Source organism: Calliopsis andreniformis, chromosome 1 (assembly GCF_051401765.1).
Source record: "Calliopsis andreniformis isolate RMS-2024a chromosome 1, iyCalAndr_principal, whole genome shotgun sequence".
Classification (NCBI taxonomy): domain Eukaryota; kingdom Metazoa; phylum Arthropoda; class Insecta; order Hymenoptera; family Andrenidae; genus Calliopsis; species Calliopsis andreniformis.
Window position 1 is genome coordinate 5912993 of NC_135062.1, and position 23390 is coordinate 5936382.

Consider the following 23390-nt stretch of genomic DNA (forward strand, 5'->3'; position numbering starts at 1 on the left):
ATTATTTTGAAATTTTGCATGTCTATTTGTGCATATTTTAGTAAGAAATATTATTTTGTTTGACTGAAATTTAAAATAGCTTTAAAGGTTAGTTTTGTAGTATTCAGCAAACGCATTTCTAGTTAAGTATGTAAATACTATTTTAATTTTCAGAGGCGAAGAAAACACGCAACGCTGAAATTATGTGTCAATTTATGGATTCACATAAAAATTGCGAGCACATATTATTTAAATTACTGAATTTTACTTTCCAATAGAGCTTTTTCCATGGGGTTAGATATCCATAGCCTCGAATATCAGTAAAAGCTCTACTCTCGAGAGCAACTCGCGATAGTTGTAGATACTCTTAACTAGACACATATCTATACTAAAACTTATTTGAGCTTTCAGATTACAATAACAGAAAGAAAGTGTAGTTACTTGTTACTACCAACAATTTTATTAAAATCCTTTGAAATCATATTTTTAAAATACCAACGTATAAATTGTTCCTATTACTCAGTTACTCGCTATTCAAACTACGGACATAATATAAATATCGCGTACACAGTGCAACAATTCGTGTTAATTGGCGAGGAAAGAAATAATAGAAAAGCGTATTTTCATGATAACAGGCTAGTCATTAATCTCGAGAAGCGGACGTAGAACGATCGCTTCGATATTCGTAGTTGGCGTCAGCCGCGAATAATTAATGAAATGTTGCGAGATGGATTAATTAAAATCAGCCTTTTCGCGGGGTTCGCGCACGTGCGTTCGCGACGGGCCCGACAGTGCGATTGTGTGCCGTAAATATTGTTCCCGCTGCAGAGTATGAACAATTTCAATTTAATTAGAGGCCCCCATTCAGATGCATGCGTAGGCGTGGGTACGCGTCGCACTCGTGACCGTGTTCCGCGTGCACTCGTGCTTCTCCGTTGCGCTGCATGTATGATAGCCGTCCAGGAAGTTCATGAATATTGGAACGACACGGTCATTGGGATTATTCCTTAGCGTAGTATGGATTTTCTTTGCGTCGAAACGGACCGTATTTCATCTTGGAGTGATAGAGTGTAGACGTGGTGAACATGGAGTGTTTTACTGAATTTTATAGAGTGAACGCTATTTGAATTGATAGTTCGTAAAAGGGAATATGAAAGTGTAGGCGAACGTAATAAAATGGAGGAAAAATAAGAAATAGTATTCCAAATGTGTAGTAAAAAGTTCTGCATATTTTTATTTTACTAAAAAAGTTGTTGTTTTTTATATCCTTCTGGAAACTGCTGAAACTTTTATAGTAGTAATTTGCGACTTTGCCTAATTTACTGAAAATGAGTCTCAGTGGCTGTAGTAGAAAGTGTACTTTCAGCTACGAAGAGACACTTAGTTATTTTTTTAAAAGTGGTATTTTATCGTCAAATCTTTAAATTTTTCCCTATCTCGTAAAAGTAACTGCAAATACATTTTTCAGTTTACTTCAGTTAATATTGAAAATTCATCGGAGAAGTTATGTTAGATTAAGTTAGATTTGGGTTAAGTTTACATTAAGCTGCAATTTTGGCAACATTCCTTAATATGAATGATCTCATGAACACGTGAAGGGGTATATGTATTATTAAATTTTTGTTCAAATGTAAATTTGCAAAAATGAAAGAAAATATAATAATTGTTCAAGCTACTACGATTAATCTTTTTTTCAGCGAAAAAGGATTTAATCGAAATAGTAAAATATGAGAGAAGTCATTAAACTACATAATTTCCCGAATTTTAATGAAATCGTTCAAAAATATATTTTAAAACTAGCACAAAATTAAAAATGTTATTTTAATTTAGCACAAAATTAGAAAAAGTCAAATACCAAAGTTTCGTGATATTTTACAAATAAGCATAGCTTGCAATATCCTCTTTCAATCTCGTAATCAAATGGACAGTAACCATTTAATCTAAATAAATTATATTATTCGAATTGTTGCAGTGATATTGGTTATTGGAATAAAAGCACTTACGCTCTAATATTCCCTGAAAAATATATCATCCCACGGCATCCGAGAAATACAAATAAACGACATTTAATTAAAAACGATTGATAATATATTTTCATGTCCCCTCTTCCGGTCGTAATAATGTCGCTCACAGAAGGGAAGAAGCAACAGCTGAATTTTATAAATGACTTTCGTATGACGTCCTTTGGAAAATCCATTTTTCACCCCTCACGAATCATGAATTCTCTCTCGGGAGATGTGCTCATGTAGAATCGATAACTCGAACAGAAGGGAAAAACTTTCATTTTTTTTTATTCCTTTTTTAAGCATCGGACCCGACTACTATTAAGATTGTACTTTTCCTTTCTTACCCTAGTTCGGAAACGACGCGTTTTATTTACTTCTTTTTTCTCAGGTTTTTTTAAAACGGAGCATCAGACGTTCACAGTTGAATTTTATCCACTTCTTTCCCCTTTCGGACCGTACAATGTATTCCTTCACGTTTCCGTAGTATTCCATTCGAGCGAAGAGCGATTCGAGCCACTGCAGGGTGGACTATGAATAAATTCTCCACCTTTTCATGGGTCTTTTAATTGGAAACATTTTCGTTGAATGCATAAGATGGGCGAGGTAGTGCAATATGCATTAGCGATGTACAGGTTTTTAGCTGTTTTTAAGTTGCCGATGTGAGTGTTGGGATGCATGCAACTTGTCAGGGAAAATAAATTCGCCAGGTGTGTTAGCAAACTTGGGAATGAGAATGAAGCGTATGTGAGCTTTGTGCTTTGTAAAAGTTACAAATTCATTGCTCGGTTTAAGCATTTCGAAAGTGAGTACAGTGGGGAATTAAAGAAAGTTTAAAAAACAAACTGAATGAAGAAACACTAATTTTACAAAACAAAATTGTTGAATATTTATGTTAAATAAAATGTGGGGTACCTTAGTATGGATAAATTTTACCAGTATAAAATGAATGATCTATTATAGAAATTATTAATAGTCATGTATATAAAGATCAATTTTCAACATTGTTTTGTTCGGCATTGTATATAATGGAGAATAGCAGAATAATTTTTAGAGATAGAATATTCCCTTTCTATTTTTCTATTACTATATTTCTTGTATCTTGAATTTATTTAAAGCAATAGAGTGATGCTTGCGTGCACTGTCACATATTTGATAAAACCAAAGTGAGCTAGCACGAGCATAACCTGACGTCGCAAACGTATCTCTTTCTGTAAACTCGTCAGTAATGTTAATACAAAAAAGAAAACAAATGTAGAATTATGAAATATATCTGGGACCATAGAAGCAAAAACTGTCACATTAGCGCAAACTTCAGTATCATGCCATATCACGCCTAACATAGTACAAAAATTACAAATTTGCTCAACTCTTACACTATTTCTACCCAAAAGACTAATTACAAAATCATGAATGCCTAATACCAATTCTAAATCCATTAAGGACTAATAATTCAACCTCAACAACAGTCCTTTTATTAACGATTGAGATTTACGATAATAGTAGCAGTCGTTCAACTTGCAACCGTTGTTTGTTATTTGCAATGCGAACGAAACTATGTATCGGTTTATTGCACGTATAAATCTACATTAGAACGCGCGCGTACGAAGCGATGATTAATTGTTGCCTGGCTCACAGGCCACCATTACTCATTGAGAAACGTGTTAATCTTCTATAATACAGCGCGCGAATATTTTCCAGTCCTTCGTTCGGGCTGCATTCATCAGCGTTTCGCCGGCTCGGGCGTTTCACATTTTCCAGTCGTTGCCGTTGTTTTGAAAATGGAATAATACGTACGTCGCAGTTGTTAAATGGTAATCTCATTTGGTGCACCGCAGGAATTTATGCGGTTGTTCTTGACTCTTGTTGGTTAGTTGATCAACAGCGCCGCACATTCATTTACTTCTGAATTTATGGTATTCAAGTGCGTTGAATGCAAGTAAGAAGAACGACTCGACGTTCCTCTACATCATTTCTTGATGCATTATCGTTTGGGGGTTGACAGACGCCGAATGGTTTCTCATTTGCATGAATTTTTCGCCGCAAAGCTGATCTTTTGTTTGTTCATATTCCATTGTAGTAAAAATGAAAGAGAGAAAAGGAAACGATGTATCGAGTAGGTGTTGTTGAGAGGATGGTGTTAAGTAGGGACGGGGACTAGAAAATGATTGGAAGTTATAATAAATTTTATTTCGGTTATTGTATTAAGAATACTAAATGTAAAATTTAATGGAAAAGAGGTAGATATTCTTGAACTTTTAGTAAAGATTATATTGAAGAAATATTCTGTTATAGAAATAGAAGTGTTCTACATATAGTATACCATAACAAATCGTGAAAAATTACCAGTGAGTGAATACCTTTTGTATTTTCGCGTCAAAGATAGTAGAAGAGTGTAATTCAACGTTGTTGACATTTTCACTGGGTGGATGGTCCTCAAAACGTCATGTTTTGTGCTGTTCTACTATTTCACAAAAGAATGTTTAATCTCTATAAATTTGTTTACATGTTACTCGATAAGCTTAATCGAAACACGAGTCGAATTAATTCAATCTTTCTGATAAACGTTTCAAAAATAAATGTGGTACATTTCTCAGATTTCAGATTTATACAGGATGTTCCAAAACTGGTAGTACAAATAGAAATGGGGTGATTCTACATGAAAACATATTACCAAAATGTAGAATAAAATTTGTTTGCATCATATTTCGGTTTCCAGAAAAGTGACTTTGAATTTTAACCGAATATAAGTGTAACGAAGAACACTTACAAGCGTTCGAGGGATACACAGGGGAGGAGGAAGGCTTCTAGATTACAGCAGAGACTGGTCAGACCGAGAGTGTTTCCCTTACGCGGTGTAGCCTCCAAACACTCAAAACTGTACTTCTGTACAGTTATTAAATGATATTATTGATATTAAAAAAATTTGTTGTATATTTTCGATTTATTTTTTTATGTAGAATCACTTCCTTTTCACTTGCGCCATCAGTTCTAAGACATCCTGTATTTTATAAAAATGAGATATCAAAAATGGGTTTATCATACATTTTTTAATCTTTTTAGTAATCAATCAATATAATCATTATAGAAAATATAATAAATCTACAGTCTATTTTACATGCCAAGACTGCAACAATTACGGACATTGCATTCCATATTATGACATTGTAAGATGTTCCGTGTAATATTACCTACTCCATCTCTCTGCATCTCTGTCCAGTCCTATAGTTTTCATTCTTTTATTAATGTCAAAGTTCTCATCCCACCTACAGATAAGTCACATAAATAACAATGTCTTTGCAGATAAGGCGTTTCCATTATTTCAAAATTTCGTATTTTATAAAATAGGTTACTGAACTTATTTTCATCAGTGGACAATGAACAAGTCACAATCTGTCATTCTCTGCCTAAAATAGTGTGAATATAATTATTCAAACATTAACTTATGCAATAAAATAAAATTTCCTAACATATATCAGTTTGTTTACTCTAGCAATTTTTTAAATTCACCCATTGCTCGATTATTAATTGCAACCGAATGTAAGGAATCAAAATAAAATATTATTCAGAAATTTATTTAGTCATAAAAGATTTCTTATATACTATTAAGAAGACACTTCTCCCTTTGAAATTGAGATAATAAAATGATCCCATTATTCCTAATATTATCTTTCTATCTTTTCTATTAAATAGTGTATATCCAGCTCTATATTATGAATGAACATAAAATTTCTAACAAATTCTTTCGCTTTTCTGTTACAGAACTCTTTAGAAATGCGGCAGAGGCTGGCCCTCTGGACATCGTGAAGCTTCGTAAAGGGGAAAAGCTCTTGAACATTTCAACCAGTTTGCCGGTGAACACACCCGACACACCCTATGTTCTTCAGGTAACGATCCTTAGCTATCCTGTACAGCTGTCCTCGACGTCCTAGCTCGTTCATGTTCCTCCGAAATGTTTCTTAATGTTTTTCGCTGAATAATATAATCCAGTATTTTTCTGGAGACTTCCTGAGAGCACTCGTTTCAGGAGAACTTCACTGAAACACGTTTACTGAACTGCTGTACTTGAAAGTAACTGCTTTTCAAAACTTTTCTCGATGAGGTTTCTTTCCGATTGCTTGTAAAAATGAGTTTTAGCTATCGACACTCAACGGGATACATAGAAACACTCTTCTGCGATAATGAAGATTTACTGGAACAGACAGTAATGAGATTTCAGGATTTATGAAGTAGTGTTTATTGTTAACGTCAGATTCTTCACCTTAAATTGACTCAAAACGTGCAAATTTATATTTCCAGTTAAAAGCAGAAATGAATTGACATTAAATTTTCCTCAAAATTAATATATTGTCAATATTAAACACGATTTGAGAATTCCTTAATAAATGAAATTTCAAGTATTTACAAGTATTTATAATTAAATGTAGTTTGTTACAAAAAAGGTAAGTAATTTTTAAAAATCCTTAATGTAAAGTAATTTTAACTTTACTACCGAATTTACTACTTATATTATTGATAAATGATAGTGTCATATGAAGTCATACCATGTAACGCATGTAAGAGTACTCACGTAGGAGTATTATCGATTTTTTCCTTTATTACCGCGTCGCTTTATTTATAAATAAAGATATTATAAATAAACTCGTGTATGTATAGAGATCATATTTTGAGCAATTATTGGGAAACCAAAACAAAATGGAAAACAAAACTTCTTGCCGCTCGTGTTTAATCAAACAAACAACGTAACCATTCAACAGAGTCGTTTTATGTTGCAACCGTTTTTAGAATTCACTCAAGTGGAGAACAAAAGTATTATAATTCCAATCATAGGATCTAGACTAGACTGTAAACAAAATAAATAAAGAATAACAATATTTCTGCATCTACTTTTTACAATTATTTACCATTCAAAATATTAGGATCTAGGAACCCTCAAAACATAATAAAAATATTTTAAACTCACGAAGCTGTACAAATTTCCCAATGGTATTTAAATTTTCCAAATTAGCTCAGAAAATACCGATGAAAATGTCACTTATAAAATTTAACCTGCCCTATTTATAGGAAGTAGTGTATCTACTCTAGATTACCGATGGTGCAATTCATTTCGAAAGCTTACAGTATATACACGATGTAGTCGATTTCATGGCGGCTCGGACGTATGTGCAAGACGTGTCTCTGCTCTTTTCAAGATCGTCGGAGCGCATCCGGCCTCGTCGGGGGTGATCGAGGCGGAAGTGCTGTGGGCTCTCGAGAGACGTGTGGCGGCCTTGGAACGGCAACTTCAGGAGCAGCAAGAGGCTCTGTACGCGACGCCATCCTTCGCTCTTCGTGAACTCAAGGGGCAGGTCGATAGTTTCAAGAACAAGTTCGAGCACAACGACCAGCTCAATTGGCTGAGTAAGTTTTGCACCAAGTACCTTTACGTCTCATCGAATACACAGTTTGACGACTAAGTTTCAGAACTCGATAAATTGAAAGGATATGACGCTTAAATTTCCTCATATCTTTTATTTTTACCGAAGAAGACGTTGAAATAGCGATGGCTAAATTGTTTTGAAGACGTCCCTTATATGTATAGAAAAATAAGAATGCTTTATTATCTGCTTACCATAAGGATAATTCTGTGGTTGTAAGGCAAAAGGGCCTAAGTCTCATATTTTTATTTTTGAGATACTGGAGTTGAAAGTTTTCAACTTTAATGATAGTGTTAATGTCCATAAGATATTATGTACTGGTGTCTTCCTAAACCCTCATTTTTAAGTGTATTTTTAGGTATTAAGCATTTTCTATATTCTAGATCTCAATTAAGACCTAAACTCGAATGTTTTGAAAATGTGACATAGTTAAGAGAATTAAAACTACAATCTATGAAACTATTTAATGTTAATACCGTTGAACTAAATTCTCAGGCTTCAAATTTTAAACAATTTCTACGTACGACATACATGAAAGTTTCCAGTTTTCAGTAAATACAATAAATATAAGTTGATAGCGTATTTACACGATCAAAATGTCAAATACACATCACTTTGTTTTTTTATATTTCCCTCACAAGAGAAATGAAATGAAATTCTCTGAAAATAATTGTACAAAAGAAATTGATCACAGATGAAAGTTGAAAAATACGAAGCAGAAATACATCATTCTCGGAACTGAACCATACAATCTTTCGATTGCCTTTTTCAAGCACACTACGCAAACACCGCACGCTTGAAACTACACAGCTGACCAACGGACTTCATAGAAAAAGAAAAAAGAGAAAATAGGAACGATCAGTCTGAGGCGTTCCGAGCTTCACTGGTGCTCTTTCAACGCTCGTTACCTCCATTCTCGTCAAATCGAACAATACGAAACGAGCTTTCCATGTACCTTCATCTAGAAAACTGAACCTTCACAATACTTCCATAGAACTGGCCATATAGAAAATTCGTATTGCAAAACTGGATAGCAAGTTGTAGCTCGATGTGTAACAAAAATAGGACAAAAGAGCTTAACAAGGGATTATAAAATACCTCGGCATCTTCATTAATCTTATTTTTTGCGGCAGCTGCTTTCAATATTTGCTTCTTTCCATTTTTCTGAAAGCTGGATGACGCAGCTTTTTCGAGTTTACCTCTATATTGGCCGTATTTCGAAAAATTCTCAGGCTCCCTCAGGTGATTCAAAAAATTATTCGAAAGCTGACGATCTGACGGGGACGATGGATATACGCGCGAATAAACATCGACGCGGCTGAATACGCCTACCACTGAATAAATATTTGCCCATGCAGGGAAGCGTCGCAGCTATTCCTATCTTCGGTTCCTAGCCAAACGCGTATATAGATACAAGGTTTCTCTACGAGTTCGCGAGCAAGCTTGACCCCAAAATCTTTCTTTCCCATTGCTCGATACGGTGTTCAGTCTTTGTCAGATTGTATTCATGTTGAAGAACGTTATGACGGAGAACGTCGAGAGCTTTGATATTGATACATATCAAGTAATCATAGAAATTTTATTTCTGCTGACGGTTACTAACTATAAATACCTTAATATTGACGATTGTGTCCTATTAATCACGCGCTGTATATTTCAGATAGTATTTGAATTTATTCTTCAAATAATTCGTGTTCTCTTCCAATTAAAATTTGAGGAATAATATCATTCCAAGGGTGACCTAATAATTAACCTATTGTTATTAGAGTATGGTGCTTGAATATTGAATTGATATTGTTTGTATGAACAACCGACTGATACTTTACTCATGCTTTATTTTCGATATTAATGGTGTGTTTAGACCAAGTGAGCGAATGCTCATTCTTTTCTCGCATTAGCAAAATTTAAGTGACGCAAACATTCTTCCATTCAGTCGTCGATTTTATTCAGTCATAGTAATTAAATTTTGCTGAAGATGGGAGAACGACACACATTCGTTCTCTTGATCTAAACGAACCACAAGATGTTAAAACTGAAACTAAAAAAACATAGAATGTTAAAGCCAAAAGATTATGAGTAGCTTGATATAATAGATCTATAAATTAGATTGTAACAATCTATAACATAGATTGCTGGACTTCAAAACACCTCAAATAAATTTTAACATATGGCCAACTCTTTCAACTATTATTCGAAATCTATGTAGACTGAAATGTTTTAATATCTCTTATTATAGCTCTCACTTAAATAGTAAAGCTTGTACGTCTCTTCTTTTCAATTTAGTCAATACTAAGTTAGCAATGGAAGAGTTACTATAGGTGTGTAGATTTAGAACTAGAATTAATAGAATTCAGACTTATCTCGATTGCTAAGTTATCGTACATTGTCACAGTGATATACAAAAGAATTGACACTATCAGAATCACTGAAAGCATAGTAAATTTTTAAAATATGAATAATATTTGAAGTGTACCGCAATCGTAAGTACGACCAACTCAACGATCTTGACCACATCGACACTTTGTCTCTTTCTTTCTTTTATTCAATGGCTTCGTGTAAGAAAGAGATAGAAAGTGTCGGTGCTGTTAGATTTGTCTGACTGGATGTGCAACTACTGGTTAAAAAGCTAAAAGGAAGAAGCAGAATTTACTTTTAAATTTCTATATATGGAGAAAAGAACATGTAACGTTAGTATGCTTTATGTTATTTTAATTAATATTTTACTTGTAATTGTTAAAATATATTCGGCAAACAACCTTCTCTTGTTAGTATAGAAGCATACACTCATTATTTTCCCTGAACATAATGCAACCTTTTAATAATAAACAGTTTAAAAATTCGTTAAAAATGTGTACCTTATTAAATCAACAATTTTCAAGCATACATGATTAAAAACTACAAAAAATGTATAATATTTAACGAAAAATTATGCAACGAATTTTATGTTTGTTGCAAGAGAAAACAAATACCTAAGTAAATAAATTTATAAAGCAAAAAGAATAAAGACGGTTCTTTTACATCGAAGAATGCAAACTACATATGTACACTGTTAGAGATGAGTATATCGATTTGGTACGTCTTCGGGAAGTTAAAAATATTAAAATAAGTAACATTATATCGAGAAAAATGTAATTTCAAAGTATTCCTGAGAGTCCAATCAGCCGAAATTTCCAGTTCAATCTCTAGACCGCTGTCACTTTCAGGTTTCTACAAACAGCTCCCGGAGCCCATCTACGCGGATTCTTGCCGCAGATTGCAGTATCGTCGGAAGAGCGACAGCATGAAGCGGAAGGTGCGGGAAAAGTTCCTCAATATCTGGTGAGTCGATTGGAAATCTTTTCTTACCTCTATAGCTTAAGCTGGAACTCCGTTTTCTCACACAGTTTACAGCGAGAAATACTTTTATTACATCCCGAAATCTCTGTGTAATTCGATTTACGAAGGTGGAAAACGCGCAATGAACCTGTCGATCGATTTTATCACGATCTGAACTAAAGGAGATGGAAGTAGGAAGGAGAACTTGTTTCTTTTTATCACACGTGATGATTTAATTCTTGATTTTACGAATCAATATTGATTTCAACCTTTTTTCTAAATCTTTTTGTGTTTTCACTGAAAACACAAAAAGATCAATTGTAAGGCTCCAACGCTTGACACACCCTTTGCGTGGAAATTGTAAACCTAATACTACTGTATTAAACACGCATGAGTGTTCTCCGCACGTAATACACTAATTAAACAAGCACTTAAATGCATCCATAATATCCAAACGTACTGAAAAATATAGTTGCTCGTTTTGAATAGAAACTTTATTACACATTGTAACTACGAATATTAACTATTAATGCTCTGTAGTTTTATGTTCCTTATTACGAGATTGGTCTGAAAAACTATAAATATGAAAAGCCATAACATCTGAAGCTAAATATAGACATCATTTAAATTTAGACGATTATTTGTATACAATGTAAATGTGTTATACATTATGTATACAGTGGTTCACACTTGATTTAATATCTTTATGGAATACAAGAGTGAGAAAGTTGTTTCACGTCTACAATATGTAACTGAAGGACCACAGAAGGTTCGAGTAACCCATAATCTCTGAGAACGATCAAGGATTTTGAGACAATTCCAATCCAGATGCATAAGTAGGAAGTAGGAAGAAAATAAGTAGGAAGAATTGTAGATTCTCTTTTTCTAGGGCTACTAACTTTTTTCAATATTGCATTGTGTTATTTTAACATTGTAGAGTATTCACCTATGCTTTTCTAAAGGCAACAACAGCGATATTAACTAATAAAAGCTAGTTTTAACTCCTTCCAGATGCATCCGCAACTAGAACTTGAGTGTGGATTCACTTTTGGGTAATCCAAACTAAGAAAGTTCAGATCCCTCGAAACTATCGGAGGAATAGTATCTTACATACAGTAACTCCATATTCGAAATAATTGCGTAAAATTAATTTAGGGTGTAACAGCGCATTTAGATATATATATATATCTCAACCTTGTTAAAAGCCATTATCGAAGTTATGGAAATTCTTACATTCCATATATTGAATAAACGTATTACCCTTTACATCAACACTACAAGTTAACTGGAGTGTGATCATTAAAATGTTTTGCATCGCTTAACACTATCGGTTATTCTACAATCATCTGCTTATTCTACTTCGAAGGGAAGTTTCTTACGCACTGCGCAGATAATTTCTTGTAAAATATTTATTTCGCTGTAGATTCTTTGAAAGAATTATTGCGTTGAAAAAGATGACGCTATCTTTAATCCTCTCATCAGTAACGATTACTTTTTTTGCTAGAAGGTACACCTCGTACCTTGTGTCTTGCATAATATTAAATATATTTTTCACTCACCATTCATTCATTTACTACAGTATTCGTTCAATATAAGGATCGATTACTTTTGCACTAGTCCCGAAAATAAAGAAGCGATGAAAGGATTAATATTTTACAAAATCTCGGTGTTTTTCAGACGAAGGACCAAAAGTGGATCCACGCTATTAACAGCGAGCTATCAGTCAAATAGTTTTAAATTGAAATTTGTGCTTTCCTCCCTGCTGTCTTTTTCTTTATCTTTAACTTTTTCTTTCTCCTATTTATTCTTATTAGTAAGTAATCATACTTACTATTTCTTGGTAAACCACAGTGAACAAGATTCGCTTACAACTATTACAGTTCCAGTGCATCCTGGTTTACTCACGAGAAGGTTTTGCTAAACGTTTACTAAAGACAGCAAAATATTAAACGATTTGTTTTTTATGTCCTTCAATATCCCGCGTGAGATGCTTTAAATACAACAAATTGAGACTAACGCAATAAAAGATAAAGTATGAGTAAAAAAGTATTAGCTACGTTGTGGTGTTTGTTAAAGGCAGTGAATAAATTTGGCTTTACGAGGAAGACGTGACTTCTCTTCGATTTTCAGGATCCGAAGCTTTTATGTAACTATTGATCATATACAACCTGGAAATTCTTAAATTGTATTAGCTGTCTACTTACTGTCATCCATCCTAGAATTTATTACAGTAAATCCATTCCGAAGGTTCCTTTAATCATCCCTTGCTGATATATCTTGTACGTAATTCCTTATTGCCCTACTATTCACAATGTTCCCCTATTTAAGCAAACGTACAGTAAAAATTAAGTAGATTTTCAATCATTTGAATTTTGTTTAAAGAAAGGCACTAATTGTAAGTAATTAATATGCAGATCGTGTAATTAAAACTTGTACCTAATTTCGTTTTTTAGATTCAGAATGAAGTTAAACCTTTTTAATGATTAGGTTGCAATGTTCTCCTTGTGCTACAATACTTCAATATTCCTCAAAATTTCCAGTCTGATTAACGAATTATTTTATGTTTTAATAAAGCTGCGTGAATTCGTGTTTGTACCTATGCACAAAAATCAATCTATGTATTAAATTTCATTTATATAAGTTTTGATTAAATCAGTTACGTTTATTTGAATTGTGGTTTCGAAAACGGTAGAATGTAACCGAAATTGTGAAAAATTCATATTCAGCCGAGTCAATATCTAAGTTTATTAGACTTATAAATGTATTATAAATTTTATTCTACAGTTACGACAGTAACACGAAAAATGCCCCCTTTTCGTTCGAATCACATTCCATCTCTGTTTATTTAGAATTTATCAGTACCAATTATTGTTTATTGTTGTACCGTGTAATTATCATAATCCATCACAAAATATTGTAATATTTTATGATCGATTCGATGCATTAAGTCAAGATCGAACACTGTTGCTGTACGTCCGACTTGACTATCAATGAGCCACCGAGAACCTGTTAATCCGAATGGGCCGCCAGGCGACCATGTCTCGAGATGATTAAATGCTACCTATAATCTGTATTAAGCTAGTGCATCCATCGACAATGTTATGTGACTGACGGCGATCAGTCGATTCTGAGGTTCTTATCGCGCTCGGCCACGACAGGTTCTGAAATGTTGCATTTCAAACGATCACCTTCGAACACACTAGAGCATCTTTAATGTTTGACAGTTAATTAAAGTATACAACTTGAGTTGCTTCACTGATAAAGGAACATGTGTAAGTTATGAAAATGTATAAAGAGGGGAATATGATTTTTATGAATACGTAAATATATTTACTAGTGATTGTACATACATTTGGAAAAAAGGTAATGCTGATCTCAGGACAGAGACTTTGATAGATGAGGTGAAGTTGGAAATAAGAGGATAGATTATTTTATCGAAAGGAGAGATTTTAATAATCACGAAACTCGTATAAAACACATTCTTCATGGTTAATACTAAGTATATTATTATTTACGGAACACTAATATTAAATTATAGTTCAAGTTTCAGTTGATATTCTATTCTACTCTTCTTGTCATTACATTGAATAATAGCAATCCTGAATAAAAGAAAACCAATAAAATAATTGAAACCTCTGTAATATAGTTATGGTTGTATTGTATAATTTGAAGATAGAAGCATGAAATAAAAATATAGAATTCCCGTTAACCTGTTAACTGGAGAAAAATTAATTTTTCTAAAAGTTGTTCATTAGGTAGAATAAATCATAATCAGATTTCATTCAAGCAGAATTGGGTTTTACTCGGTTTATTTCGAATGAATATAGTATATTTCTAAGATACTGTAATTAAACAAATAAATTTCTCTTAGTCGAGTATTTCATTACAGAGAAAATTATTCGCCAGCTGAAATTACTCCAAGAAATTCTTGTTTAATTAAAAGTATATTTATTCATTACTTTTATTTGTTACTCGTCAGCTGCATAAAATGTTGATCATGTCTGTCATCAAATTACAATTTATTTTAGTAGCACTGTACATCCACTATCAAATTTCCAAAAATTATTCTAACCTTCCGATTGCTTTCTCAGCGCAGCCTTTCAATATTTCAAATCTAGAAATGGTGATAAATTTATCAAAATTTTGAACATTTTGTCATTATAGTACCAGAATTTGTGATATTCTTTTCTCAGATTTTTCTTTTAATGCTAATAATTAGAATTGATTACTCTACGTAAAAGGGCACAGAGAGCAATAAATGCCTGATGTATCCCAGGTCTGTGGATGAAGGATCCTTTTCTGTTGCCTTCATCATACCAATGAAATGGAAATAAGCTCGTTAAATTGAGTTCGTGCCACTCGAAATGATCAAATCGCTGCTTTTACATATAGATGCAGTTACTGACGGAACGAATTGTATGCCAAGTTTAATCTGCTCTTCATGAATTATATCGCGGATTTAAGCGATTCCACCGTTAGGTTGTCGGTTGTTTTTCCTGGCTTAATTGAGCTTCCGAGGACCGTTTGAATGTCACAGTTTCCTTGAAAACGAAATTACTTGACGAAATTGGTTTATCGAAGTAATGTTTACCTCTTAGAGTGTTCTTTGCACGACTGTGCATGCAAGTAGTATAACTCGATAATTTTGTTGTCTCTCCTTCAAAGAGGACTTATATCTGTCTTAATTTGTAAAGTTTATTTCAGTGACTTTCCAAGAATGCATAACTGCATTAAATCAAAATTTGCTTCAAGGATTTCAAAAACCTATTCCGTAAAATTAAAAACAGTAAGGTTAGTTTTTAAATGTTCATTTGAAAGAAAGAATTGTTATGAAAATTACACAATCTGAAAACGTAGTGTTGTAAATTTTGTAATTTAAAAGGAACCTTACAACTTATATTTCAATTAATATTTTATATCGATATTTAATAATGTACTCCAATGAATTTATCTATGCGAATAAATCTCCCAAAAAGACATTTAAAATGTAAAAACACGAAGTAGTTGAGTTCGGTTTAGATTCTGGTTCCCACCAAAAATTTCCAAAAAAGATAACCCATAAAAAATCTCCAAAAAAATTAATCCACCCCAAAATGCATCCAAAATTTCTTGCTTTATACATTATACCTCACAACATGTTAATTAGAAAATCCCACAAAAAGGGTTCCGCAAGTTCACCCTAGGTTCAATTTTTCTGGTTTTCACATGTATCCGTTATTTGTGAATCCTTTTAAAATATTAATGTTTTATCGTGATTTTCTATTAACATGTTGTGGAGCACAATGTATAAACGGGACAACTACTTTTGATTTCAGTACCTTTTTCGAATCAAGTGATAATAAACATATTTTGGGGTGTTTTTTTCTTACATTTTTTGTTACAAAAGTTCTCGATTTTTTTATTTATTGCTTTTGTCTTTTTTGTTATTATTATTCTTACAATAATAAGCTAATATATGTAAAGGTTTATGTAAATAAACAGTGGAAAGATATTGAACAGAAATTCCGATATATAGTATAAAAACGAATTCATTATTTCTTTAAGAATCGATAAACACAATAAAGAGTTCCTGGTGATCAGTTTCTAGTTCCCAGTAGTATAAGTCAGTCGATTGTCAGACACTGACACATCACGCTTCCCTTTCACAAAAACAAATTTAATTCTCTTACTACCTCTATCGTAAATAAACAAACGAAATAAATCAACAATTTTGTGTTCTATGCATTAAACCCTTCCGATATATTATTACAAAAGTGCAAAATGCAAGAAACTGCATGGCAGAGAAGCAGCGTTATTAGGCTGTGTCCTCCAACTCCTCTGCCATTTCTTCCGTATCCGTTCTTTTATAAGAACTGGAGGTTTCCACGATGACAGAACTTTTTCTCGAAATATAGTCAGTTGTTTGTTATTTTCCATTCCACGGAGGAAGTTGTCGACGCTGCACGATGAAGCCTGGTCACGATTTCTAGACCAAAAGTCGAACGAGATCTGGCTCGAGCATTCTTTTTCGCGATGCACAACGAAATGAATTATTCAGATGTCGTTTGCGTCGCGTAGGTTCGCGGTTGCAATGTTTAGGAAGAAACAATATCAAGCCAGTACGGTGTTCCATATCAGCTAGCCGACTCCTCGTATTGCGAACGATGAATAGTATCGTGTCATTCCAACTGTGAAACGCGTTTCATGTGAAATCGATATGACAGAACGCACTGCCCATATCGTGATTATGAGTTTTCTACGGAATCCCTTTGCAATAATATGACGAAACTCGGGGAATTCTGTTTACCTTACCAGAGGGGAAATTCATGTACTTATGTGTCCGGAAAAGTTTCTTTCCGAAGACGTATTTTTCGAATATGTTAGATAGAATTTTATGGAAGGTTTGAAACTTGAGAAGCAAGTGATGCTGGGTTTGTAGGTATTTGATTTCTTTCAAAATTGAAGCAAGAAAGATATAGATATTTGTGAAGGACAATGTTGGGTCTATAGGGCGATCTGTGATCAAAGAATATACTCGATTATTATGTTATGAGAGTAGAGCAATATGTTTGCAGAATGAAGAAATTGCAATACAGTATATCTACTTATTTTTTATGCTGTTTTTCTTTTTTAATTTATTGTGTCTCAAGTTAAATCTTAATTTAAATAGATTTGTTATCCATATCTAACAATAAGTTGTTTTAAACCATCAAGAAAGTAATATTGATCTTTATCCTATTTATTTACCTTAAATTAAACAGACTTATCTCGTAAAAATATTGAACTACGGTATTATATTTTCTTCAAACTTTCTCTGACCAGAATAGTATTATGTTGAAGCATTTTCAGCTTGAACTACGAGCATCTTTAAAACAAAAATTATTCTGTTTAATTTGAAACTTACTGACAAAGAAGATACCTACAAGATAACAAGCGCATTTGTAAAACCGTAATGTTTGAAGCCTTGTAGGAAAAAGATGAAATACATCTCAGACTTCAGACTGATAATGAACTAATTAATGGACTAACGTGTGCACAATCACGAAAAAAACTTAAGTTTGATGTTTTAATTCTTTTAAAATTTCGAAATGAATTTTTCGTCTTTTTAGCCAAACTAGCCTCAAATTGTTTCTATTTAAACAAATATTATAAAGAACAAGAGTTGTAATTTGTTCTTTCCTAGAACAAATACATTGTGTTCCATGTGTCCGTGATTGACACCCGTTAAAATATTTTAATTTTTGTGAATCCCTGAAATCGTCAGAAACAGCGATTGTCATGACATAAATATGATTATTATTACTAACTGTAAGTAGACCAAAATGTGGTGGGGGCGGATGGGGGGGGGGGGGGGGGGGGGGGCATAGCGACGAGTTTCATCCTTTAAAACGCCTTATTTTTTCATGTTTTTATCAATCATGATTCATTAATGTTTTTTTACAAAAGTCCCATTTGATTGAAAACAGGTATCTTTTACAATCCTATAAAAAATTCTACTTTCACCCCCAATTCTCAAATTAAGAGTGTCATCAGTTGTTGCCTAGACCTGACTCACAGAAAACCTTAATTCGACCCCGAATGCAAACAGAAAATGATCAGGGAAAAATAATTCGCATTTTGAAGCATCTACCTAGAAAGGTAGATAAACATATGTATATCTACCTACAAAAAACAAATTTTTAAAAAATTGTCGAGCAAGAACGTTGGATCACTTCGCCTAGAATAACCCAGACGAGAATAAACCACTGAAAGTTGGTCGAGCAGATTCCAGTCAAAATCTAAACAAATCAGCACCTCGAACGCTACCACAACTGGTGCAATCCTTGAAGTACCTTTAACGATTATAATCAACAAGCCTGTTCTCCTTTAATCAAGATCAACGTACAGTGGAAGAGGAATCTTCAGACGTGCAAACAGAATTCCAATTTCCCTCGGTCATCACTCAGCGTCCATCGGCAAAAAATTCTCGTTACGCAACGGGGCGTAAACGTTGCATTCCGCTTCCGACTTTTTCTCGCTGGTTGCATTCGATAGCGATTCAATGGAATCCGCGGGAGGGAACTTCCTCCCGCAAATTTTTTTCTCTGTCCCTCTGTCGGCTGGCACGCTGCTCCTTTCACGAGCCTCTCAAAATTCCACGCGTGCGTCTTATTCGCAACGCTTCCCGCTGCCAGTAACATCGCTGACATCCCACCGCCGCGGAGAAGCCCGATAAAGTCGCGCAGATAAATGAATAAATAATTCCGCGCTAAGCGTCCGTCTCTTCCGTTTTTCGTCGCGCGTGCACGTTAAATAACGCGCGGCGTTATCGCCGATCAACGTGGGCTATTAATGCAACGGGGCGGCAACTTGATTTATTATAGAACTTCGTGTTCGTTTCACTTCGCGTGTGTTGCGCATCGAAATAAAAACGGCTGATTTATAATCTCCCCGAACGTGGTCGAGTGGAACAGGAAACGGATCCTCTATTCGTTCTTTTTCCCTGGGACCTATCAGTGTCTGACATTCGGCTTGACAATTCCTGTCGGATGGAAGACGAGTCAGTGGAAATTTCGGATGTCCTGAAGAGATTTTTTTATAGCAGTGATTCAATACGGCACTTTAGCTTTGCGTTGATGGTGGAAAAAGTATTGAATTTGAAAGTTATGGCTCTTGTAATACACTGTATGCATTCATTTAGTGGGGAAGTGGGTTAAAAAGAATTTCTATTTTTCAGTTGAATAATAGTCGGAAGAGATGCCTGAATAGGTCTTTGATCTGATATTCTTGTAGTAGTATGCAAAAAAGTTCAAAAATTACAAAATTTGAAATACAGTACCCATTACTTGGTTTCATATGTACAATATTGCATGTAGGTAGTAGGCAAGGAAAATCTATTGCAGACAAATTTTTTGTATCATACTTGATAAATAAAAAAATGATTCTTTATGCGTTTGTATGTATACAGTTTTACTGTGCATTAAAGTTGAGAACATTTCTTTTACATCGAAAATGTACTAACTCGGAATTATTATTTAAACTTTAGTAGATTATAGCTTTATTTGAGCTGTAAACAGTCCAAAATGATAAGCTTCACTTTTTGAATTTTTTAAAATTTTACTGCTAAAGGACTTGATTTATGATTAATCTTTTTATATTTAAAATAAATATAAATATTGTATGTTACAGAGTTAATCGATTCAGCAACTGAGTAGCTTATTTAATGTTTCATTTGAAAGCGATATTTTTTTTATATTTACGTGTTTAGTCTGCCTAACACGTTTTGCTATTTAATGTATATATTTTTGCATGGTTAAAACAATTCTTCAAAAAACTTTTGTATTATGCATAGGTCATATGAAACTGAACGATTTATTGTATAGATTTCATCCTTTTTAAGCTTTTTTTACAACCATGAAGATAATTATTTCTTGCATATTTTATCATGCTCTACATTTACGTGAAGTTTTATTAAAATCAGAATTTCAGAGTAGACATCCTCCTTATAATTTAGACTTGTATCACATGAACACTAAAATGGAGTGTAACAAATTACAAACGCTAGATGTTATTAAAGATTGTAAAGTGAATTTAAGAGCATTAACGTTGCTTGGTGGGCGTTATAAAACCTTTAATGCTCATAGAATGCTTGATATTTATTATAAAAGTAATTAAGAAAATATTCAGAACTTATCTCCCCGAAACTCAATTTATAAGCACTTACAACAGCGTTGGAAAAAATAAAGGTAACTAACCATAGTTACATAAATTTAAAGAAAGTTATTATAGATATAAATTGACGATGATAATATGGAAAATTTTTTAAATCTTACAAAAGTTTTAGAACACAAAATTGTTCTTAACTTCTACAAATGTACGCAAGTTGAAACTGTTGTCAATAATAAAAGAGTTGCAGATTAACTTATCGTCTCCTCCTGGAACATATTGAAAGCTTGATAGAAAATTACTTTATAATATTTCATGAATGTCGATACGACAAGTTAATAGCACGTTCCATGTTTGCGCATACATAGATCATCACGTTAAATGGATTTTAAAAAGGCAGGATGAATTTTGTGCTTTCGAGTGACCCTTGACGATCGAAACTTATCTCCATACATTTCATGTTTACGCTCATAAATTGTACATGAATAATTAAGCGTGACACACGTTTGCTTTTTGACATATTGGAGGTTAAAAGGCAGAATCGCTAAAAACGTTTTATTTGAACCAATATGCAATCCATAAGCGATGATATAAAATCCAGCATAAGTTTTAAACCATCAAAGAGGATTGACATTCTCAGCCTTTGTTATTTATTTAATAACATTAAATATGAAATAGTGTAATGGATCGATAAGTATCTTCATTGTATAAGTGCATTTCTGTTTTTTGAGAGACATTAAAACGTAATTTTTTCTTTGAAGTTACGCAATAACAGAAGAAATAATATGTAAATGAGAGCTCTGAATTGTGCTAATACTAAGATTTCTAATTCAAAGTTAATATTTCTAGAGAAACTTAAATGTTTCTTGGTTTGAATGCAGTAAGATTTGTTTAGCATTATTTAAGCTTGTTTATTTATCAACATAGTTGATACTACTCTCAATTAAAAAAGTCATTCTAATCGTCGGAGATAGTGAATTTTTACAAATTTTCAAGATTTATAATTTAAGGGTATAATATTTGCCAATTCTTGTTCGTAATCATCTTTGTTTAATATTAGTGTAAAGGCGAAATTTGCTATAAGCAGCAGTCTGCGCATATGTCCAATGCACAATTTTATCTATTGCATTTGTTTTTTCATTATCTTCACACAAACAAAGGCCACAACGTCATACACGTATAGAAAATCTCTCCTTAAAACAAACATAATACTCACACTATAATAATAATAAATTATAAAATATAATATTCTCTAGCTAAAAGAAATATAATATTTTTCATAAGTTATACACAATAAATTATTTCAGTACCAATTATTTCCGATCAGTTTTGTAGATTCACTGTTGCAGCATGTGCTGTCTCATTTTTCAAACACAGGATTTTTACTGAAATCATATCGTATAACATCGTACGACAGTTTTTCGAACAATCCACGTGACTCCCCTTGCACGATTAGATCGTTCAGGACTGTTTGTTTAATGGAATAGGGGAAATCATATTTGACGCGTACGAATTGCGAGGGTTGACGTCCATGATGAATCGTTCGAGACTCGACAGCTTCTGAAATTGGAGAAAGATTGTCCATTACGGAAAATCGTCTGTGGACAGCGAATTGCCTTTAACAAAAAAAGAGAAGAATGATGAATATACACTATACACCGCTGAGGAAAAGTACGAAATCGTTTTCTAAATTAAGGGTAATAAAACTTACTTTCTTAGACACACGATTTAGGTAGCAGTAGATAATGCAGGTATTACTTTATTGCATTATATTGAAATGAAAAAGAAAATTTTAGTAGTTGTTAAAAGTATTAACGTTGAATCAAGAATATTTTACCATACAGTATAATTTTACTGAGAATTAACAACTAATTCCAAACTTCTGGAAAGTATATACTGCATCGATTATTTTTTAGAATTAGGTACTTCCCACATCATAAATTTCTACGTATCTAACAAAATACTCTATATATTGTTCTATCTTGACATCTTTGTGTGTTTGCACTGTTTCATGGAATTTTTAAAGATACGTAGAGACAGAATAACAGCAGTGGAGAAGGAGGAAATTTGCAGCAGAATATGCTGTGTAGAGGATTTTATACTCGTTGAATTGTTGGTGGATGTAACAGGGGAAATACAATGGTAGAATATTCGAGTGACTGTCTCTGGATAAAATTTTACGGCGTCGTTCCATAGCGAAAGCTTATTGTTGGTTTAATTTATGCACCTGTAGTATTAAATTGAAAGTTAATCTTCAAAATGAAAATGCATATAACAGACTTCTTTAAAATGTTTAGATTCGTTAAGACCTTTTACATTGATAATATTTTTCCAAATGTTTAAAATGTATTATACTATTCTGTTCAAATGAGAAAAAGAAAGGATACATAGAAATTATAAAAAATATTCTTTGCGTTAAGTGTAGGTACTTTCTGAGATAAAAATTAAAAACGTTTGACTTCGTTAAATTGGGTCAGTTGCTTTTACGTCAACTGCAGGAGATAGAATTCAGTTACCAAACCCTGACTTCGTAAGAAAAAACGTGTTTGCATTTTCTACACAGACAAAGGTTCAACAGATTATTAACGTAACGCGAGTTTACTGTGTTTATTTAGTTACAACAAAAGCAGTTAATTGAATCTTTAGCTGCATAATTATTTTCGCAGAAACATAGTGTATTTAAGCAATATCGAAAAATATCAAACATCCACTCTGATTTTCTTTACTTAATTGAGGAAAGAATTCAAAGCTTTCAAAAGTATATAATACAAAAGAATGGAAAAATGCTTTATAAAAATAAATTCGAAAATCAATATTTTCAGTCTGAGATATAATTTGAAGTTTCAATCAGGTACCCATTAAATTTGTGATTACTTATGAAAAACTGTTATAGTTATACGTGTAACGAACTATGTTTCATGAATGCCCATCTACCTGAGTTTACACTACAATATTACACAGAAAATTTGGATATTTTTTTATTTTCCCTCATATAGAACAAATTTTACATTTCTTTTTGGAATTTATTTTTTGAAAATAATTGACTACTTTT

General features: G+C 33.1%; 1 protein-coding gene across 1 annotated transcript in view; it reads left to right on the forward strand.

Moving 5' to 3' along the window:
- Pde9 (phosphodiesterase 9) overlaps positions 1–23390 on the forward strand; it is a 210063-nt gene that overhangs the window by 170848 nt on the left and 15825 nt on the right. Inside the window, exons 5-7 of the mRNA XM_076377885.1 lie at positions 5745–5869; positions 7175–7382; positions 10603–10717. Of these exons, the coding sequence (XP_076234000.1) occupies positions 5745–5869; positions 7175–7382; positions 10603–10717 (448 nt within the window). The remainder of the gene's footprint in view (positions 1–5744; positions 5870–7174; positions 7383–10602; positions 10718–23390) is intronic.